This window comes from Cavia porcellus, unplaced genomic scaffold, assembly GCF_034190915.1.
Source record: "Cavia porcellus strain 051 isolate PalLab524CR breed Dunkin Hartley unplaced genomic scaffold, mCavPor4.1 scaffold_20, whole genome shotgun sequence".
NCBI lineage: Eukaryota > Metazoa > Chordata > Mammalia > Rodentia > Caviidae > Cavia > Cavia porcellus.
This window is the reverse complement of record NW_026947503.1, coordinates 25,101,497-25,119,716: the sequence shown is the minus strand read 5'-3', so window position 1 is coordinate 25,119,716 and position 18,220 is coordinate 25,101,497. Positions and strand designations below refer to the sequence as shown.

At 41.2% G+C, this 18,220-nt stretch overlaps 1 protein-coding gene across 9 annotated transcripts in view; it reads left to right on the top strand.

The window, feature by feature from the left end:
• Nedd4l (NEDD4 like E3 ubiquitin protein ligase) overlaps positions 1–18,220 on the top strand; it is a 335,786-nt gene that overhangs the window by 249,699 nt on the left and 67,867 nt on the right. For all 9 annotated transcript variants that reach the window (XM_005005527.3, XM_003474136.4, XM_013157143.2 and 6 more), the window contains 5 exons: positions 7,813–7,874; positions 8,022–8,124; positions 9,724–9,890; positions 15,999–16,131; positions 17,975–18,151. In XM_005005527.3, coding sequence (XP_005005584.2) covers positions 7,813–7,874; positions 8,022–8,124; positions 9,724–9,890; positions 15,999–16,131; positions 17,975–18,151 — 642 coding nt within the window. The remainder of the gene's footprint in view (positions 1–7,812; positions 7,875–8,021; positions 8,125–9,723; positions 9,891–15,998; positions 16,132–17,974; positions 18,152–18,220) is intronic.

Below are 18,220 nucleotides of genomic sequence, written 5' to 3'. Positions count from 1 at the left end.
TGCTCCCAAATTCATCCTCTGAGTCTAGTTGATTCCTGGTTCTCTTTGTCTAGAAGTGCACATGCTTGCTTATCATGCATACTATGCTGGTGTTTCCCACATTTGGGTCTGTAGCTTTCTCAAGACATTATTCACGTTCATTGATCTGTTCAATTCATGTCTGCTTAAATGAGCGAAACAACTAAAGCTGTTGACTAGAACTGCTGAGTGGTTGTCACCTGTAACCTGAGGATGTGGGGATAAGACCTGGAGCCCTTGGTGGAGGTAGATATATCTCATATTGCAACTTCAGTTTTCTAGATTGCTCCATCTCCCCTCTTGGCTTTCTTCCCCTGGGCAGCACAAATGCTCATAGCAGAAGTAGTAGCTGAGAGAGGAGAGTCAAATATTTCTACCTTACAAGGGCATTGTGTTTTTTAAATGCTTTGTGTGGGTGTGAAACATAAATAGTCCATAAACTAAAATATCTTATACCACCTCGTGCAGCCTTCCTCCTGTAAACTGTGGCTGTTTCAGTATGTTACATACTGAGACCACGTCTTGCCAACCAAGCTTTGAGGATAAGTGATAGCATTAAACTATTTCGTTTTGGATAAAATCCTGAATCTTAAAGATCCTTTGAGAAGATCTTTATGTGTATATCATATGTGTATGCCTGCATGGCACCTCTGCATAAGACTGATTTTAAAAGTTGTCAGAAATCCAGTTGGGCTTTCTCAGGGCCCATTGAGAGCATGTGAGTGTCTCAGTATCTGTGAGGAAGACTCTTCATGTCTTCGCATACCAGTAGTTCTTCTATTTATGCTCTCCAGATCTTGGTTGGCCAGTTTTTTGTGGCTACCCCCAGCAAACCTTTTCCCTAAACCACATCTTGGCCAGGGGAGATTATTTATTAATCCTTTCTAAGAAAAATAAGTGCAAATTTTACCAGCTTGCTCTAATAAGTCCTTGTTGGAGTTTAGTAATGATTGGTTTTGAAAGACTGGGCATGGCATTCAGAGAATTCAAGGAGAAATCACGTCGGTAGCAGGAATAATTCACCTTTGATTTTGGCTGGAGGCAGTTTTGCACTTTCAAAGAAGAACAATGAGGCTCAGGGTTAGAATTGAAACCAGCAGATTAAAGAAATGGAACAGAGACCACCTGGAGAGGGCTAATTTCTCAAATATGAAGCAAATCATTGAAATGGTAGATGCTTCCAAACAGTAGTTTCCATTGGTACACTATAATCCATGTACTTCAAACTGACTAGTTTGTTGAACTAGCTACATTGTGGGAGATGGAACACAAGGCAAAAAGAATGGATGAAGGTATATACTTTATAATTTATGTGATGGTAGAACCCAAATAGCATGTTCTGAATGGGCATGGCCTTTGGTCCCAGAATTTGAGATGCTATGGTGTGCATATTTGATCGAATGTGTAGGACACTTGTAGGGAAATTGCATTTATTTTATGTGTCATTTATTTTGTGTGATCATACACAAATGTGAGACTGAAGTCAATGGAAGCATTTGAATGCTTCATAGAATGAATAATGGATGTTCATTTCATGATAGCGTAACAACCATTGTTAGGTTATATATGGCCCATAGATTCAGTATTGGTCAGAATGATCAAACTTCAAATAAAAAAATTAGCAAGGTGAAAATAGTGCCCCAGCTGTCTCATTAGCAAGGAAGAGGGCAGAAATATAGTGGTAATTTTGCCTCTGTAGCCCACCTCTGCCTTTTTAAGAATATAGGGATCGGATTGGGGATATGGTTATGTTTTTATATAGCCCCATCATCTGGGGCTATCTATTCCTTCAGGACATACTTTTTGATGGGGAGGATTCTGGTATTTGAGGATGGATCAGCAGGGCAAGTCCCTCCCTCACATGGCCAGATGCCGCAGCCAGGTGGCACCTGAGCATCTGAAATGTGGTTAATGTGATAGAGGAGCTGAGTTTATCATTCTATTCATTTTAAGTAAAATTTAAATTTAAGTCACATGGGGCTACACAACCTGTGTGAAAAGCAAACCAGAGTACCCTTAGCTGAGAAATATATGATTCTAGATGGGTAGAGTGATGCCCACATCTAATCCTGAACTCCAGAAGTTGGGGCAAGAGGATCATAAGTTAGAGCCCGCCTTCTGGGCAACTTAGAAATTTAGCAAAACCGTATCTCAAAATTAAAAGGACTGGGGATTTAGCACATAGTACAGTGGCCCCGGGTTCAATCCCCAGTACTGACCAAAAAAAAAAAAAGAAAGTGCATTTCTTTTGTCCTCAGATAATAATTCTGACTATTGTGGAAAATGGTAGGTGAGACAGTTCCCCAACCCACCTGTGTTCGTTGGTATATTTTCATTCCTTTTTCCTCTCCTGGTGTTTATCTAGGGCTGTTTCTCATTCTATGCATGCAACATACTAAAAATATTTAATTTAGATAAGAAAAGGTCTCAAATTTTGAAACAAAAATAAAAAGAATGTCTTGATTACTTTTCTCTTGTTGAGGAGACAAAGTACCCAATACCCAAAGTTAAGGGAGGAAAGGTTTGTTTAGCTCACAGTTTGTAGAGGTTTCACTCCACAGTCACCTGGCTGCAAGGCCAGGTGGTACATGGCAGAGGGGCAATAATTCATGGCTGTAGAAAACAGCACAAGCAAGCAAGCAAGCAAGGGCAAGAACAAGCCTTTTTCTGTCCCTTATATTGTATGCAGGCTACACACACGCCCTAGGGTGGGTATAGCCATCACGCCCATAATCCCAGCACTGGACCATGAATCAATCTCAAACTCCAGGAACAGTCACCTCAGAAAAGCCTGCCCCCGCCCCCATGACTACATAAGGCTTTGGAGCAGAGAGGGGGGACATCTAGACACAAAGCATAACAAAATTATTTTTTGTGTGTTTTCCAAATACCTAGTTGAAAAATACCCAATTGCCCATTCTTCCATATTAACATAGATAGTCACTTGTCTACTTTAAGAAATCTCAAAATAGGAATGAGACATTGTCTTGTTGCCAAAAGTATTACACAAACCTTTATTCATTATAGCAAAACCACTGGCTGTCTTGCTTCTGGTCTATACATTGCCAGTGTTGAATGAAGAAGCTCTTACCTAAATGAGAAACTTGATGGATAAAAGTCAAGACAGCAGAAAGAAACTTAGTGTGCACTCATGATTTTAGGAAATTGTTTTTAAGAATTTAAACATCCTTTGTTGTGTATTTTGTGTGTGAAGTTCTGAAAAAGAAAAACCATTGCCCTCCTAGCTGACATCTGCTGAAGAACTTTTCCTCATCGAGATTCCAAAGGCCTGTTGCTGCAGTTGCCAATGGATATTGGTGTTTGCAATATAAATCCTGGCTTTCAGATTCTTAGACTCTACTCTTCTAGGATATTTCCATATGGAGCCATAAATTGTCTGACCCAGAGAAGCCCCAGGCTGACTAGAGGGTCAGCACGCCCCTGCTGCAAGAGAGCTCGCTGAGCTGTACAACCCTGGGTGTGGAGAGACTCGTGTCAGCACTAGCATTCCGGTGCCGTGAAGCTGGCTCGTACAAACTCCTCTGCTGTCCACTCTCTGCCAAGAGTTAGGCACCTGGATTAATCAAATGCTGTGCCAGGCCTTGGAGGCCATTATGTGCAAGTCCAAGTTGGCGCTCTGCCAGGGTGACAAGGAGGCAGCAGCTGGGAATGGAGGGGGGCAGGGAGGGTCATTGAAGCTGGCGCTCTGTGTGCTGGAGAATGCCTCAGTTACCCGCTGCAGTGGCCAGTGTCGTTATCCCTGAGCAGGAAGGGAGGGAGTGATAATGAGAACAAATTAACTTTTTCCCTCTCTGACCATCCTAGGTTCCTCGGTGCTTCAAGCTTATCAGATGCTTCCAAAAGAAGGAAAATAATTTTAGAATTATGATTCACTTTCATTCTTGGCCATGTTTTGTTTGTGGAAAAGATGGATAGGAAATTAGATTCAAGTGGTCTAGAACAGTAGGGACCTCTGTTTCCTTTGCTCCTATTCTGGGAGTTTGCTTATCTTTAATACTTCACTTCTGTTTTATTGCACTTCGAAGAGAGGAGTGAAGGAAAGAGGGATAGTAGCCAGACCTTTTCTGCAGATCAGGGAATTAAGGGAACACAAATCCATACTCTTAAGAAGTCTCCAAAGGTTGGACTTAAAAAAATAGGAATCTGTCAGACATTGTTGGCATCTATATGGGAAATAGGAGTTGCCCAAGTAACCTTAACCAAGTTAGTATTCCTGTATGGGCCTCTATTTTCCTGTAATATGAGGGTACTTGTGTAGACAAGACCAGCTTTCCATCCGGCTCTGCAATAGAGCATCAGAGCTATTGCAGTGTTCCCTGATCATAGACTGCACGGCTGTGATGACTTATATGTTACCTAGGAGATGCTGGCAGCAAAGCACCAGAGAGAGCCATGCGGAGGGGATGGGAGGCTGTAACTGAGGAAGGTCCTGTTCCACTGCCAACCTGCGCCTGTGCTGCAGCTTAGACATGACCCCTGTCTTCTCCACCAGCACCAGAAGCAACGTCAGCTGTAGCTGAGTGTGACCATTGGTCATTGTAAACTACCATCTGCGTGTCTGCTTGCTAAACTCAGTGGATTATTGCCTAATATTCATATAATATTTGATAATTCTTACCTAATTATTTTGCAATAAAAATAACTACAAGATACTCGTAACAACAGAATGAAATTCTGACAGGTATTTGCCTGTTGCACCTCTAGACTTTTTCTTGGCTTTTTTAGTCTTTTGTACCTGCCCTTCCTGTAGAGTTCCCAGCACTGCCTCTTCCCACCATGAAATTTCTGCATCTGTGGCAGGTAGAGCTTAACATTTTTAAAATGTTTATGTTTCCCATCTCAGTTAAATGCTACTTCCAGCAGTCATGGCTAACTTTGGAATTTTAGTTTTCCTAGAGCGAAGGATTATTAAGGTGATGTCTAACTATACTTAAACTTTACCTCAGTGGTTGACATTCTTCCATCCTGCTTATGTTTATGGCTGGTGGCAGAACAGTAGTCTCTTCCTGTGTGCAGAATCAGTATCATGGAGCTTGCTAGGATTTAAAGGCATTTATCCATTTCTCAGAGTATTTTCCAGGTAAGGAAACCTCAGCCCAGCAAAGTACCTGATTTGTCCAGTGTCTCTGCAGATTGGCGGCAGGGCCAGGCCCACCCTCATTTCCCCTGTATCGGTGTGCACTGAGGCAGTTAAGGGCACAAGAAGCAGGAGTAGCCTGAAGCTTGGGAGCTTCTGGGGATCGAGCAAGGCCTTCTCTCTTCATTTGCCTGCAAAATTATTTCTCTCAGTTAGTGTTAAACAACTGTGCATCTGTGGGAGCAGCCACTCTCCTTCAGGTGACCGCACTATGAATCTAAGAGTTTCTTTTGAATTCGTATCTGTCTGTTTGTAATACCTACCACCAGGAATATCTCCAGTGCCATCCTGGGAATCTCCACTTGGCTTTTCTCCAGGGAACATGATCAGTTTTGAACCTGAATAAATACCAAGAATAGTTATCAACAAGATCATCATCTTGTCTGGCTGGAGATTTCCAGCTCCTTGCCTTTTGTTGTATGACACTGAGCTGGTAATTCTCACATGATACAAAAATGTAGAACTGACCAGTGATGAAAATGACCATATGTGTTAAGTGTCAGGCACCCTTGTGAGGACCATATGATTGGTTTGTCCTCACAACAACCCTATAAAATCCAGCTGCATCGTAGAACACTTACCTACCATGCACAAGGCCCTGAGTTCAGTCTCCAGCACATACACACACACACACACACACACACACACACACACACACACATTATACATGAAGACCTTGGAGCAAAGAAAAAAAGATTTAAAGACCTTGCCCTGGAGTGTATGGCTCTGTAAGTGAGAAAGCCAAGGGACAGACTTGGAGGATCTGCCTCTTGATGTATGGTGTTGGTTCGCTCGCAGAGCCTTCTGAGCTCTGTGCTCTTCTCTTGCACGCCCTGCTGCTCCCATGTCCCACGTGCTGGCTAGTGATTCTGTATGCTTTGCCTGAGCTCTTTTTGTTTCCTGACCTGGCACTGCCCTTTCTCCTAGTTCCCTGTCTTCCTTTATCTTCCCATTCTTCTAGGATTGTACCACTCACCCCAAACCATCTTGGTCCTTAAATTAAAATTAGTCTTTTCCTTCCATGCAATGTAGAGCCTAGTGAATTATTGATACCCTCCCATATAGTTGTAACACTAAAGTAAGTGCTGTCTCTGCAGTGTTGCTCTAAAATTATTTTTTTCTCAAGTAAATAAAAAGGAGGAGATACTAGAAATAGTATCCTTAATTATAAAATTTCCATTATACATGTTGTATATTTGGAAACTTTTTAAATAGCAAATATTCCCAAATATCTAAGTTTGACTTATTACCTTAGTAAATAAGTCCAGAGAATATAATAGAATTTTTTCAATGATGCTATGTTTTCAGGACCTTGTTAATGTCTGTAAATCAAATGAATGTACCAACTATTTATCTATGTGTTACTTAACACCAGGCAATCTTCTTAGCAACAGCAAAACAGTATGAGTAAATTCAAGTCTCTGATCTCACAGGCTTACACACTAAAACTGATGGATGATAAACTAGTAAATAAGTAAATGAATACGACAATCTCAGACAGAGATAAAAGAAGATAAAGAACAGGGATATACTTGAGTGGTGAGTGTAGGCTCATGGTGACCGCTTAGTATGGGAACTCTGCGGCGAGATGCAAAGTAGAGATAGCCTTGCTATCTATAGTCAGCTGTCAGCAAAGGGATCTGCCAGTATGGGAGTCTACAGCAGGATTAGATGTGATTTGCATACCAGGCAGAAAGGCCAGAATAACAAGGGTATTCTGGAGAGTGTGAGGGAGACCAGTTCACAGTGAGGTTACAGGTAATGAAAAGCCAGGTCATATACTTTGTAGATTAAGGAAGGAACTTTCATTTTGTTCTAAGAAGAGAAGGAAGTCAGTGGAAGGTAAAAGCAAGAAATAACATAAAGAAGATAACATTCAAATATAAGTGACACGGTAACTCGTACTATGATCTGTCTTTTGCTACAAAAGTTAAGTACTTTATGTGGCCTTCATTTAAAGACTCTAGGTATTTGAAGTTGTACTATGTATAATACTTAAAAAATAATAAAAGCACTTATATTTCTAGCTTCTTGCATTGTTGGGCCATCCAGCTTTGCACAGTAAGATGAATACTGACTGATTTATATGAATAAATATCCTAGTATCCACACAGAGTTTCACAAGATAAGCTCCAGTGGAAGGTAGTTTGTAGTACTTCCTAGACAATCTCTGTACAGCAGGTACCTGTTATTTTATTTAGGTTGACATGATATTTTAATGTGAGAAATAAACTAGATCTTGGGAGTTCTGTTGACTCCTCTTTTAGACCTCTGAAGTCACAAGGATAAGAAGGCAGCCGTGGCCCCTGGATCTGCAAAGCTAATCGGTTTTGTGAGATTGAGGCTGCACCCTGCAGTTACAAAATTACAGTTGGCAGTGACAACTATAATTTTGTCATTTGTCTATGGCTGGGGTTGACTCCTAAAACCCGATGTAGACAGTGACATCTAGTGGATCTTAGGTAGACAAAGCCCCATCGCCTGTCAGATGTTTAATTAATCATCTGGAACAATGGAAGAGCCAGCTCCTTGCCGTCTTCTGAAATGTAGAGATGTCCCGTATGATCTGGTTTGTTGTTCCTACAGTACAAAATTGTCAGGAATATTGAGACCTGATTTACTTTTTCTTGCCACAGACAGAAGATCCAACCATGGAGCGACCTTATACATTTAAGGACTTTCTCCTTCGACCAAGAAGGTGAGACATGAGAGGGTGGACACATAGGGGAGGCATCCTGTGAATTTCAGGGATTGGTTTTTCTGAGGACAGTTTCATCAGTTGCCATAAAAAGGAAGGATGTTCACAAGTCATACCCTTTATAACTAATTTTCTTCCTTTATGCAGTCATAAATCTCGAGTTAAGGGATTTTTGCGGTTGAAAATGGCCTACATGCCAAAAAACGGAGGTCAGGATGAAGAAAACAGTGAACAGAGAGACGACATGGAGGTGGGTGAAAGGGCTGCAGGCCTGCGCCTGGACATGTGTTTCTGGCTGAGACCTCACTCGTATTCTACTGTAGACTTTGCATTGAAGGAAGTTAAAAGTATATAAAGTTAAATATGAAAAGAGTTACAGTGTCACTGAATGTATCTTTGATAGTCTTCCCCATGTGTTTGTTTTAGTAAAAAAAAGTCAAATTTTTCATTTTATGATGCAACTGGGGAGAGTGTTCCCTAGACAATGCTCCAATTTCTCGTATCAGTAGCCCCACCATCCACAAAATTATCCTTGTATGCCTGAGGCTGTTACTGCTTTGGACTTTCAGCTCCTTGTAAGTGCCATTTAACACTTGAAATTGCTTCAGAGTGGATATGACCATTTAGAAAATCTCCCATTTCTGAGTTGTTTGCTCTACAGGTGATAGCATGCATTAGAACAGCCCCCACTCTCGAAAGGCCTCCTTGGAATTAGCTGGTCAGAAGAATTTTTTGTCCTTCTGGAACAGCAGCCTCTTAATTTTCTTGTCACATACCTGTATTGTGGCTCCCTTTCTACCCTACTCAGCACATGCTGAGATAGCGGTTTAAAAAAAAACCACATTCTCTAAGCATTTGGAAAGCATCTGTTGAACAAGGCCTTTCTACGGCTGTTCTGTTCTCACATCTGTTTGCAGCTGTCGCATATATGTGATACGTGAATAATGTGTTGTGGGCAAGTTTACCAAACCCCCTCCAACCAGGAGGCTGTTGTTCCACAGTGTCCACTGTGGGCTCACAGCCCTGCCCATGTGACAAGGACTGAAGTGGGTGGCAGGCCATTGTGGAGGCTGAGACTTTATAAAGCACAGCAACAGATTTTTATGTCAAATCCAAGGAATTTTTTACAGTCATCTTGCTTTCCAACTGCAGTAACCAGTGAATTACTTAATTTTCCAGTGACTTTACTAGGGGATGTTAGAAAAGCAATACTTAATGCCTAAGGTATGCATTGTAAAATGTAACTCTAACCCTGGTACCGTGAAGCCTGTTTGTGTGCAGGACCTAAGCAGGCAGTGGCAGGAGCTTCCAGACTTCTTCTGGCCCCTGGGATCATAGCAGACACAGAGTGGAGGCTTTGTCTGCTCTGCACTCTATCCTGTGTGGACACCAGCAGAACTCTGAGGTCCCCTTCCCCCACACCATGCTCCCTGTTAGAACACATACGCATGATGCATCTTCGCCTCATGAGATGTTGAGGGAGCGATGGCTGTGATGTGGTCCACACTGTCGGCCCAGCTTTCTGCAGCCCTGAAGGCTCTCAGATCATAATGACAACATGAGATATGAAAGAATACATGAGTCTTAAGTTCCTTCAACTGCACATCCAAACCCACACAGCTTCCCATTGATGTAGTCCTCCTTAGTAAGTGGCACAATTAATTGAAGGCCTGGAAGTGTTTGTTTTCCCTTTTTTGGGAACTTATCCAGTGTGGCATGTGAAGCCATTGCAAGAACCCAGAAGGGCATGACGACAGAACAGAAAGACATGCAGGACACATCGTCATTGTCTTTCCCCCATCGTCTGAAGAATCACCCTCATAATCTTCCATTTGATTTTATTCCACAGCATGGGTGGGAAGTTGTTGACTCCAATGACTCAGCTTCTCAGCACCAGGAGGAACTTCCTCCTCCACCTCTGCCTCCAGGGTGGGAAGAGAAAGTGGACAATTTAGGCCGAACATACTATGTCAACCACAACAACCGGACCACACAGTGGCACCGACCAAGCTTAATGTAAGTATTCCAGTGTCGGGACTACCTGGTCAGCTCTGCACAGGTAGGAGTGGGCTCCTGCAGCTCTGGGATAGGCTAGGAAGTACATCTAGCATCAGTAAAGCAGGTAGTTCGTCTTCTCTGGGGGTACAGTGTGGGAGCAGACAGAACTTGTGAATCAGAAGGAAGAGGCGTGATCCTTGTACCACCACCTGCTGTCATTTGCGGGATGAACTGCATTGTTCTATATATCTTATTCATGTAGATTTCTCACCTCTATTTTTCCAAGATCTATCTTATGTTTGATGATTATATTGCTCTCTTCTCCTTCCTAACTGACCCAGAATAGATCACAGCTGTTGACTACTCTAGCAACCCAAATTGTCTTCTCAATTTTCTCTTTTATGCTTCTGAATTTCTATTTCTTTTAATTGTGCAATTGACAATCCTCTCAAAAGTTTTTTTTTTCTTTTTGAGAAATTTATATATTACTCCCTTGATATAATTAGAAACAGATAGGAGATTTGCGAAGTCAGAATTACCAATTACTGGTTTTTTAAATTGCCTACCAGCCTCAGGGTACAGTGAGCCAAGTAGTGTTTTGCTCCCTAGCAAATAAATCCTAATCAAACTTCAGCACGTCTCAAAAAAGTTTTTGAGGTAGCTTGCTGTATCTACTGATACAGTGAAAGGCAAAACCAGAGTACTAAGGAAAGGAAGAATTACCCTACAAACTACAAACTTCTAGCAGCCAAGACAAGGAGGGTAATTATCAATTATACATTATATAGGTTTTTAATATGTAATAAAGGCAAGTATAATGGGAGACACAATTTTCTCTTCAATCTAACCAGAAAGAAATTTGCTAACAACGCATTTTAGGCAGGTAGTATTAGCAGTGTGCTGGAAAGTGTTCTTGCAAACCCATCATCATCAGAAATTGTGAAGATATTCCACATATGACTGGGTGGGGGAAGTGACCGAGTCAGCTGGGCTGTTTTGTTTAATGTGGAAATAAGGCTTGTAGATGCTGGAGCAATAAATTGCCAATCCTCCCTGAGCTGCTCTTGTGGCTATCACCTATTTTTGTTGACTTTGGACCACCGAGCATGGCTGCCAGCTCATTGCCCCCAGGAAGGCATAAGTATCAGGACATTGAAGTAATAAATATAAATGGAAATGGTTAATTGAGATCCTTTTTATTATGTTTTACTGCTTCCCTTTCATTAGTGACCACAGCTGTTAACAGCATGCTAAGCTATTTTGACTACTCCAGCTATTTGTTAGTAAAAATGACTTTGAATCCCCTTGGGCTTGATTACGTGCTTAATGAGAATCATGGTAGCAGTGCCCTAAAAGTACTACCATCCACTTTTGTTAAGCAGCATGGGAAAGAAGTACCTAGAAAGGATGTATTCTGTGGTAGCCAGAGTGTCAAATGGCCTCTGTGAAAAGGTAACCAGGAACAAATCACAAAAGAAGAAATATTGATCTGATACATAGATGGAAAAATGTTCAACTTCATTCATGAGTACCGTGTAAATTGAAGTCTATCCTCTAGGTAATAAGTAAGGATACTTGCCTCAGACTTATGAAACATGTTTTTAAATGTTCTGACTATGATTTTACATGGTTTCACAGCTGTATGCTTATCCCCAAACTCTGCAAGATGTGTCCATTGAATAAGTACAAGTTCTTATGTGTGTCAGTCATACCTTAAGAACAGGTATTGGTGGCAGTGTCCCAAAGAACCAATCCAAAACAAAAGATACACCCTCACAGTGCTGGCTTATCATGAATCCAGAAGTGACAAGGAAGAAGCAGGTCTTAACTCAAGTTCAGGTTCACATGTGGTTTAGGAAAAAGTTAGCTGCACATGACTGTCCCCATCAGTGAGGCACACTGTCCCAGGCAGAAGCTGGACCAAGAAAGGCATCAGAAGAACTTGATGGAACACAGGAAAACCCTCATCTCCACAGGGCTTGGCGTTTAGAAAGCAAAACAAAAGTTAGGAGCCACACTAGCATCTCATTCTCTCTGCACTTTTATGAGTTTGGGGTCTTTCTCCTTAACTTTATTTGGCTTGGCCAAAAAATCCTCCGTCTCCAGAATTATGGTTAAGAATTGCTTTAATTCAAAAGTCAGCTTTTCCATAGTTCAGTTTTCACAGAACACTGCGGTATCCTTCAGAAGGAAATTGATATTGTTAGAAAATACGTTAACTGACAGGGTATCTCAGGAAATCATAGCAGTTGTCATGTGCTAAGCAAAGAATTTAAGACTGTGTCAATGACTTACTTCTTTCCCAGTTCACTACAGACTTTTCCCTATACTTTAACCCACAGAAAACAGGTTTATGTTCTGTCTTTGATGTTCCCTTGCTCCCAGGATGTCCTTACAGAGTTGTTCTTCACCAGGTCACTTGCTGGAATTCATCCAGTGGCCCCATCACAGCTGCCTTCTCCGTGCTCTCCTCTGGTTTCTGGCTCCTGTGGGTAGCACCCCAAACCAGCAGAAACCAAGAGTCCAGAGCGTGCTCCTTTCCCGCTAGGCCGAGGCCTTCCTCTGCTGTCCAGCTCTCCCCAGGAGCCTTTCATGGCCCAGGGCACAGAGTCTTCCCTAGCCTGTTTGGACTGGGACCATATTTCCTTATTCATAGATCTAACCCTCAAATCTGGCACAAAGTAGGAGCTGAGAACATACATTTTTAAATGAACGGTTGACTACAGAAGCAGTTTCTGGAAGTGGTTCTCGGCCCATGATTTGGTGCACGCTCTAGGCCTTGACCCAGTGAGCACCAGTGACCGTGGAGCTCACACCAGCCTGTTTAGTTCTGGTGATGGCTTTTAAAACACCCCTTATCGTAGATTTTTAAAATCTTATTTTAGTGTAAAGTGAAGATAAGCAGTGTAAAAATACAGTTTTTTTAAAAGTTAACAAATTGTGACATTCTGTAAATAAAAACATAGTTGTTAAACTTTTTTAAAATTTATTTTGAAGAGAACAAAACAAAATAGAATAAAGCCAATCCAAGCAAAACTAATAGGAGCAATGCACGACTTCAAAACAAGATAATAGAAAATCAACAGTGGCTACCAGAATGCCTCATGTTACCTTTAAAATAGGTGCCCATACCATAAGACTAATAAAATCAATCAGAACAAAATAATGAAAGTGATACAGGACTTCAGGACAATAGGAGATCAACAATGGCTACCATAATATATATTATTATCTTCAAAATAGCTTTGTATACCATCAGACATGATAGAATCTATCAAAACAAAATCAAACCAAACAAAACGATGAAAACAATACAGGACTTCAAAACAAGGTAATAGGCAATTAACAATGGCTACCACTTTCCCTTTTTTAGACATTTCCTCCCCTTTCACCTTCACAATACTTAGTGTACATTTTGGATCCCACTAACTCTTTCAGGTTGTGTTTCTCTTTAAAGGGCATAACAACAATAAAATAAATCAAAACAGTGATATGACAGTAGGAAATCCACCACAGTTACTGCACTGCATATTATCGTCCTCCAGATAGTTGCTCGGCGTTAGGCTTGCAACGTCAATCAAACAACACCAACCTCCCAATCAGCTGGTTGCTCGTGGGGGGTGCTGCTGTCCTCACCCCAGTTGGTGTTTCAGCTGGCCCACAGGCTCACAGGTGGTGGCTTGCTTCCTTCACTGCTCTCCCCATCCACGCTCAGAATGGCTCACAGGCAGGGGCTTGCTTCCATCTCGGTCTCCTGAAACACTTGTTTTAACTCTTTTTTATTATAAAATATTTTATTTATCTGTTTAACGATAATTTAATCTCCCCTGTGTGGTTCATAGCAACACCTCAGTCGCACTGTACGGGGAATGAAAATTGTCTGAGCCGCTGATCTCAGTTGGCACCGACCTTGATTTCCAAGCGGCTTGCTCCACTGTTACCTTAGTCATTTGTGTCATTTCCTTTGAAAGTCAAGTGTAAACTGTACGTACAAAACTAATGACTGAAGAAAAATTGAAGTGGCCATTTTTAAAATTATTTTGTGCCCCACAAGCAAATCGTTTTTTATTTGTTTATCAGGTCAGAAAAATGGTAAGTGCCATCTTCCTGTTAGTGACCATTTAAACTTGTAGTGCACGTCAGCAGCCCCGTATTTGCTTAATTGAAAGGGCCTTCCTTCAGTGAATACTGTCACCGCCCAAGCCCATGGAGGCCCCTGGTTAAACTTTCAAAATCAGAGTTATTTTGCGTCTGAAATTATTTGGTTCTCTCTGCTTCACACTGATTACTGATTATGTGAGCATGTTGGATAAGGAAGACTGACATAATTGATTTTGAACCCGCTTCTGTTTTTAAAAATCAGTCCTGGAGTTGTGACTTTTGTGTACTTCTGAACGATGTGAGATATCGATGTAGTAATATTAAAGTCTCATTCTTCCCCACTTCTCAGAGCCCTTGTACTTGTAACAATTCAGTGTATCCTTGCTCTAGAGGGCCTGGCACATATAACTGTGTACAGGTTATTCCTTCACTGAGACCGGACAGTAGCCACAACTGGCATTTTGAGGAAGATTTAAAACCTTCGTAGAAAGCTTAGATTTGAAGTCAGGTGTAACTGCTTTCATCCTTAATAAAAAGTCAGAGAAGGTGCTGTGTAACTCCTTTGCCACCTTGCACTACTGAATTTATTTGCACACTTCTTAAGTGTATTCTGATCATTTTCCTTCCAGGTTTTTTGTTGTCGTTGTTGTTGCATAATAATTTTTTATATTTTATAATCATGCTGTACCTAAATGTCAAATGTCATAAAAATTACTACAGCAACATAAAATCATAAATACAGCAACTAACATAATCAACAATTCATTTTTAGTCACTGTCCCCTTTACCAAAGTTAATACTGTAAAGAATATTTTTTTGAAATACTCAACTGTTTAGGCAGCTAGTGTCCAAAAGTCAACCATTTACTTGCAAATAGTCTTACATGGACTTAGGTGGTGACTGTCAGAGAAGGGAGATGCTTTTCATTCAGTTAAGTAAGTAACTAGTCTGTAATTAGCTACACCATTTCATTTAATTAAGCAAGTTCTTTTATTTAGGATGTAGTGTAAATTAGAGACTGTATTAGAAATTTAAAAGCTTTGTTCAGAAAAGTTCTATGGTGAGGGCTCCTGATTAATACTGTATTTTACTTTGTCTAAAATACTTTCAACTATTTGAAAACATTAATCTCAATGTAATTTCCTCTTAACTGAACATGAGCTTTACTGAAAGTACTTGGAAGTGTCCTGAACAGTATTGTAGCATTTAAACTTCTACCCGGAAAGCCTGTTTCTCCCAAGTGATAACCTGTAATACACTGCAAAATGTTTGCAAGATTAAGTTGATGCATTCAGATCCTGAATTGAGACCCTTGTGTCACAGAAGTAGAGTTCATGACATTGCAGGTGCAGTGTTTGTCAAATGCCAGTTGACCAGGAAAGTTAACTCCTAGCGTTTATTTGGATTTTTAAAAGTAGGTTTGAGGGGAAGGAGGAGTCAGAAATGTGATTGAGATTTTGTCACAGTGAGATAGAAAGCAGTTGAGCAAAGTCACTGTGGCTCAGGAACGTTTTCTTCCAGATTGCAATTTTGAGTTTGCATGTCTTGTAGTCTTTGATCTATTAGTTATGACCAAAAAAATAGCTTTTGGGGTCATTACTGGACTCTTTAAATAAATTAGCACTCTACTGAACCTGTATGAACTTTTTTCTCTTGTCATTATTCTCTGAAAGGCAGTGCAACCGTTTTTCGTATCATATTTACATTGTATTAGATTTTATGGGGAATCCAGAGACTATTCAAGTATACAGGAGGTCATGTGTGGGTTCTGTGGCACTTGCCTCTGTGAGGAAGCCAACGGGATCCTGGAACCGGCCCCTACACGTACTGAGGAAGCACTGTGCGTGCCTCAAAGCTGCACTGAAAAATTGCTTTTTGTAGACTGAAATAAGCCTGGCATTGGCGTGGAGCTCAGAGAGCTCGGCTTTGGTGACCAGGCCTGGTGGCCCTCGGTGAGGGCTGGATGGGTGGAGGCCCGGAACTGAATATCGTTTCTCTTCTCACGTCCCTTCTCCCTGCCTGCAGGGATGTGTCTTCCGAGTCCGACAACAACATCAGGCAGATCAACCAGGAGGCGGCACACAGGCGCTTCCGCTCACGCAGGCACATCAGCGAGGACTTGGAGCCCGAGGCCTCGGAAGGCGGAGAGGGCCCCGAGGTACACTGTCCCCACCGCCCCTCAGACTCAGAGCTGTTCAGTCCAGTGGTATTTGTCTAGGATGTAAGATTGTGGCCTTGTAGCTAGTTGATGTCTGGGATGGTATTGATTAATTTAGAAATGCTTATAAATACTATGTGTGACAAGCACAGTGGCCTTATATCATTACAAAAGGGACTGCACTATTTCTAATAGGAAAATCCTGAGACACTTTGTAGTTTATTTTTCCCCAAGCTCTAGCCATATCCTTTTTTATTTCTCCTCACATACAGCTATTCAGAAATTCTTTTCTTTTGTTTAACTTTTACAATCAGATTTTCTTGGTACATTTTGTTCTATAAAATGATCACATTTATTATTTTGGTCCCTGTACATGATATAACTTATTTCTTTCTTTTCCCACTCGCCCCCTCCCTACAACACTCCCTCCCCATTTACAAAAGCTTTGTTTCCATTTTTTCCTTCTTTTCTCATTTTTTTTTCTTTCCTTTCTCCCTCCCCTCTTCTTTGTTCCCCTGCCCATTTGAACTTTTTTTTTTTCTTATTTCACAATACCTGTTACACATTTCGGTCTTTGTTTACACCTTTGGTTTCTCACACCAGAGAGACAATGCAGTATTTACATTTGTCTGATTTGTTCCACATAAGAATATGGACTCAGGGTACATCTGTTTACCTAGAAATGTCTCAAGCTTATCCTTCTTTATGGCAGAGTAGTACTCCACTGTATAAAAACCCACATCTTTACCAGTTGGTGGGCATTTGGACTGTTTCCAAGATTTGGCTACTACAAACTGTGTAACTATGAACATGGGTGTGCATATATTGCTCTTTTATGATGCTTTTTATGCTTTCTGGGAAGATACTAATAAGAGGAATGGATGTGTCAAATGAAACCTCTAGTCCTAGTTTTTTGAAGAATCTCTGTACTGATTTCCACAGTAGTTACACAAGGCTGCACTCCCACCAACAGTGAAGAAGGGTTCCTTTTTCCCTACAGCCCCACCAGCATATGTTATTGGTTGATTTCTTGATAATAGGCATTTTTTGTAGGGTAAGACAGAATCTTGGCCTTGTTTTAATTTGCAGAGTGAAGAGACAACCCACAGAGTGGGAAACTTTTTTTACCAGCTGGTCCTCAGACAAAGGACTACGATTTGCATATATAAACAACTCAAAAAAATCAGACCCCCAAATTTAAGGCCCAATCCAAAATGAGCATCTGAAATGAATAGACATCAGTGAAGAAATAGAAATGGCCAGTAAATACTTGAAAAAATATTCAACATCACTGGTCATTTACAAAACGCAAATTAAAATAGCTGTGCACTCAGTAGACCAGTTCTTTTTAGACATTGTGTGAGGAAGATCATTCACAAAATGTTGCAGATCAAAATTAGAAAACCAAGTTACTAAAATTTATTTTAGTGTGTAATTACACCTTAGTATCTGTGCTGTTTTCACTATAAATCCTTAGCAGTCAAAGTAAAAGAAATTCTGTGAAAATCATTTCTAAACTCCTGAGTTTACTTTAACCTAAGCATGAAGTAATAAAGGATCATAAAATGGTGAGAAACACAGACCTCATGTTCATGTCAGCCCTGCCACCACTAGCTCTTTGACCTTGGGCAGGTTACCCTCTGTGCCTCAGTTTCCTGATCTCTTAATTGGAACAGTAGTCATGTCTTCCTCATGATTATCACAAAGGTTGTGTGCCTCATGGTAAGTGCTGACTAGACGTTAATGACAGCCATCCCTGTGGTTATTGTTATGTTTCTGTTGAGGGGAAGCTGGGAGGATCCACATTTCCTAGCATTTACTTCAGCATCTCTGTCCTTGAAAGCCTTGGGAGACCATCTCAGAAGAAGTGAACATGGCCGGAGACTCCCTGGGTCTGGCACTGCCTCCACCGCCCTCCTCCCCCGTGTCTCGGACCAGTCCTCAGGAGCTGTCGGAGGAGCTGAGCAGACGGCTGCAGATCACCCCAGACTCCAGTGGGGAACAGTTCACTTCTCTGATTGTAAGCGGTGATTTTGTTCAAAAGAAAAGCTAAACAATGTTCTGTCATTTTTTACTGCTTTAGGAGATT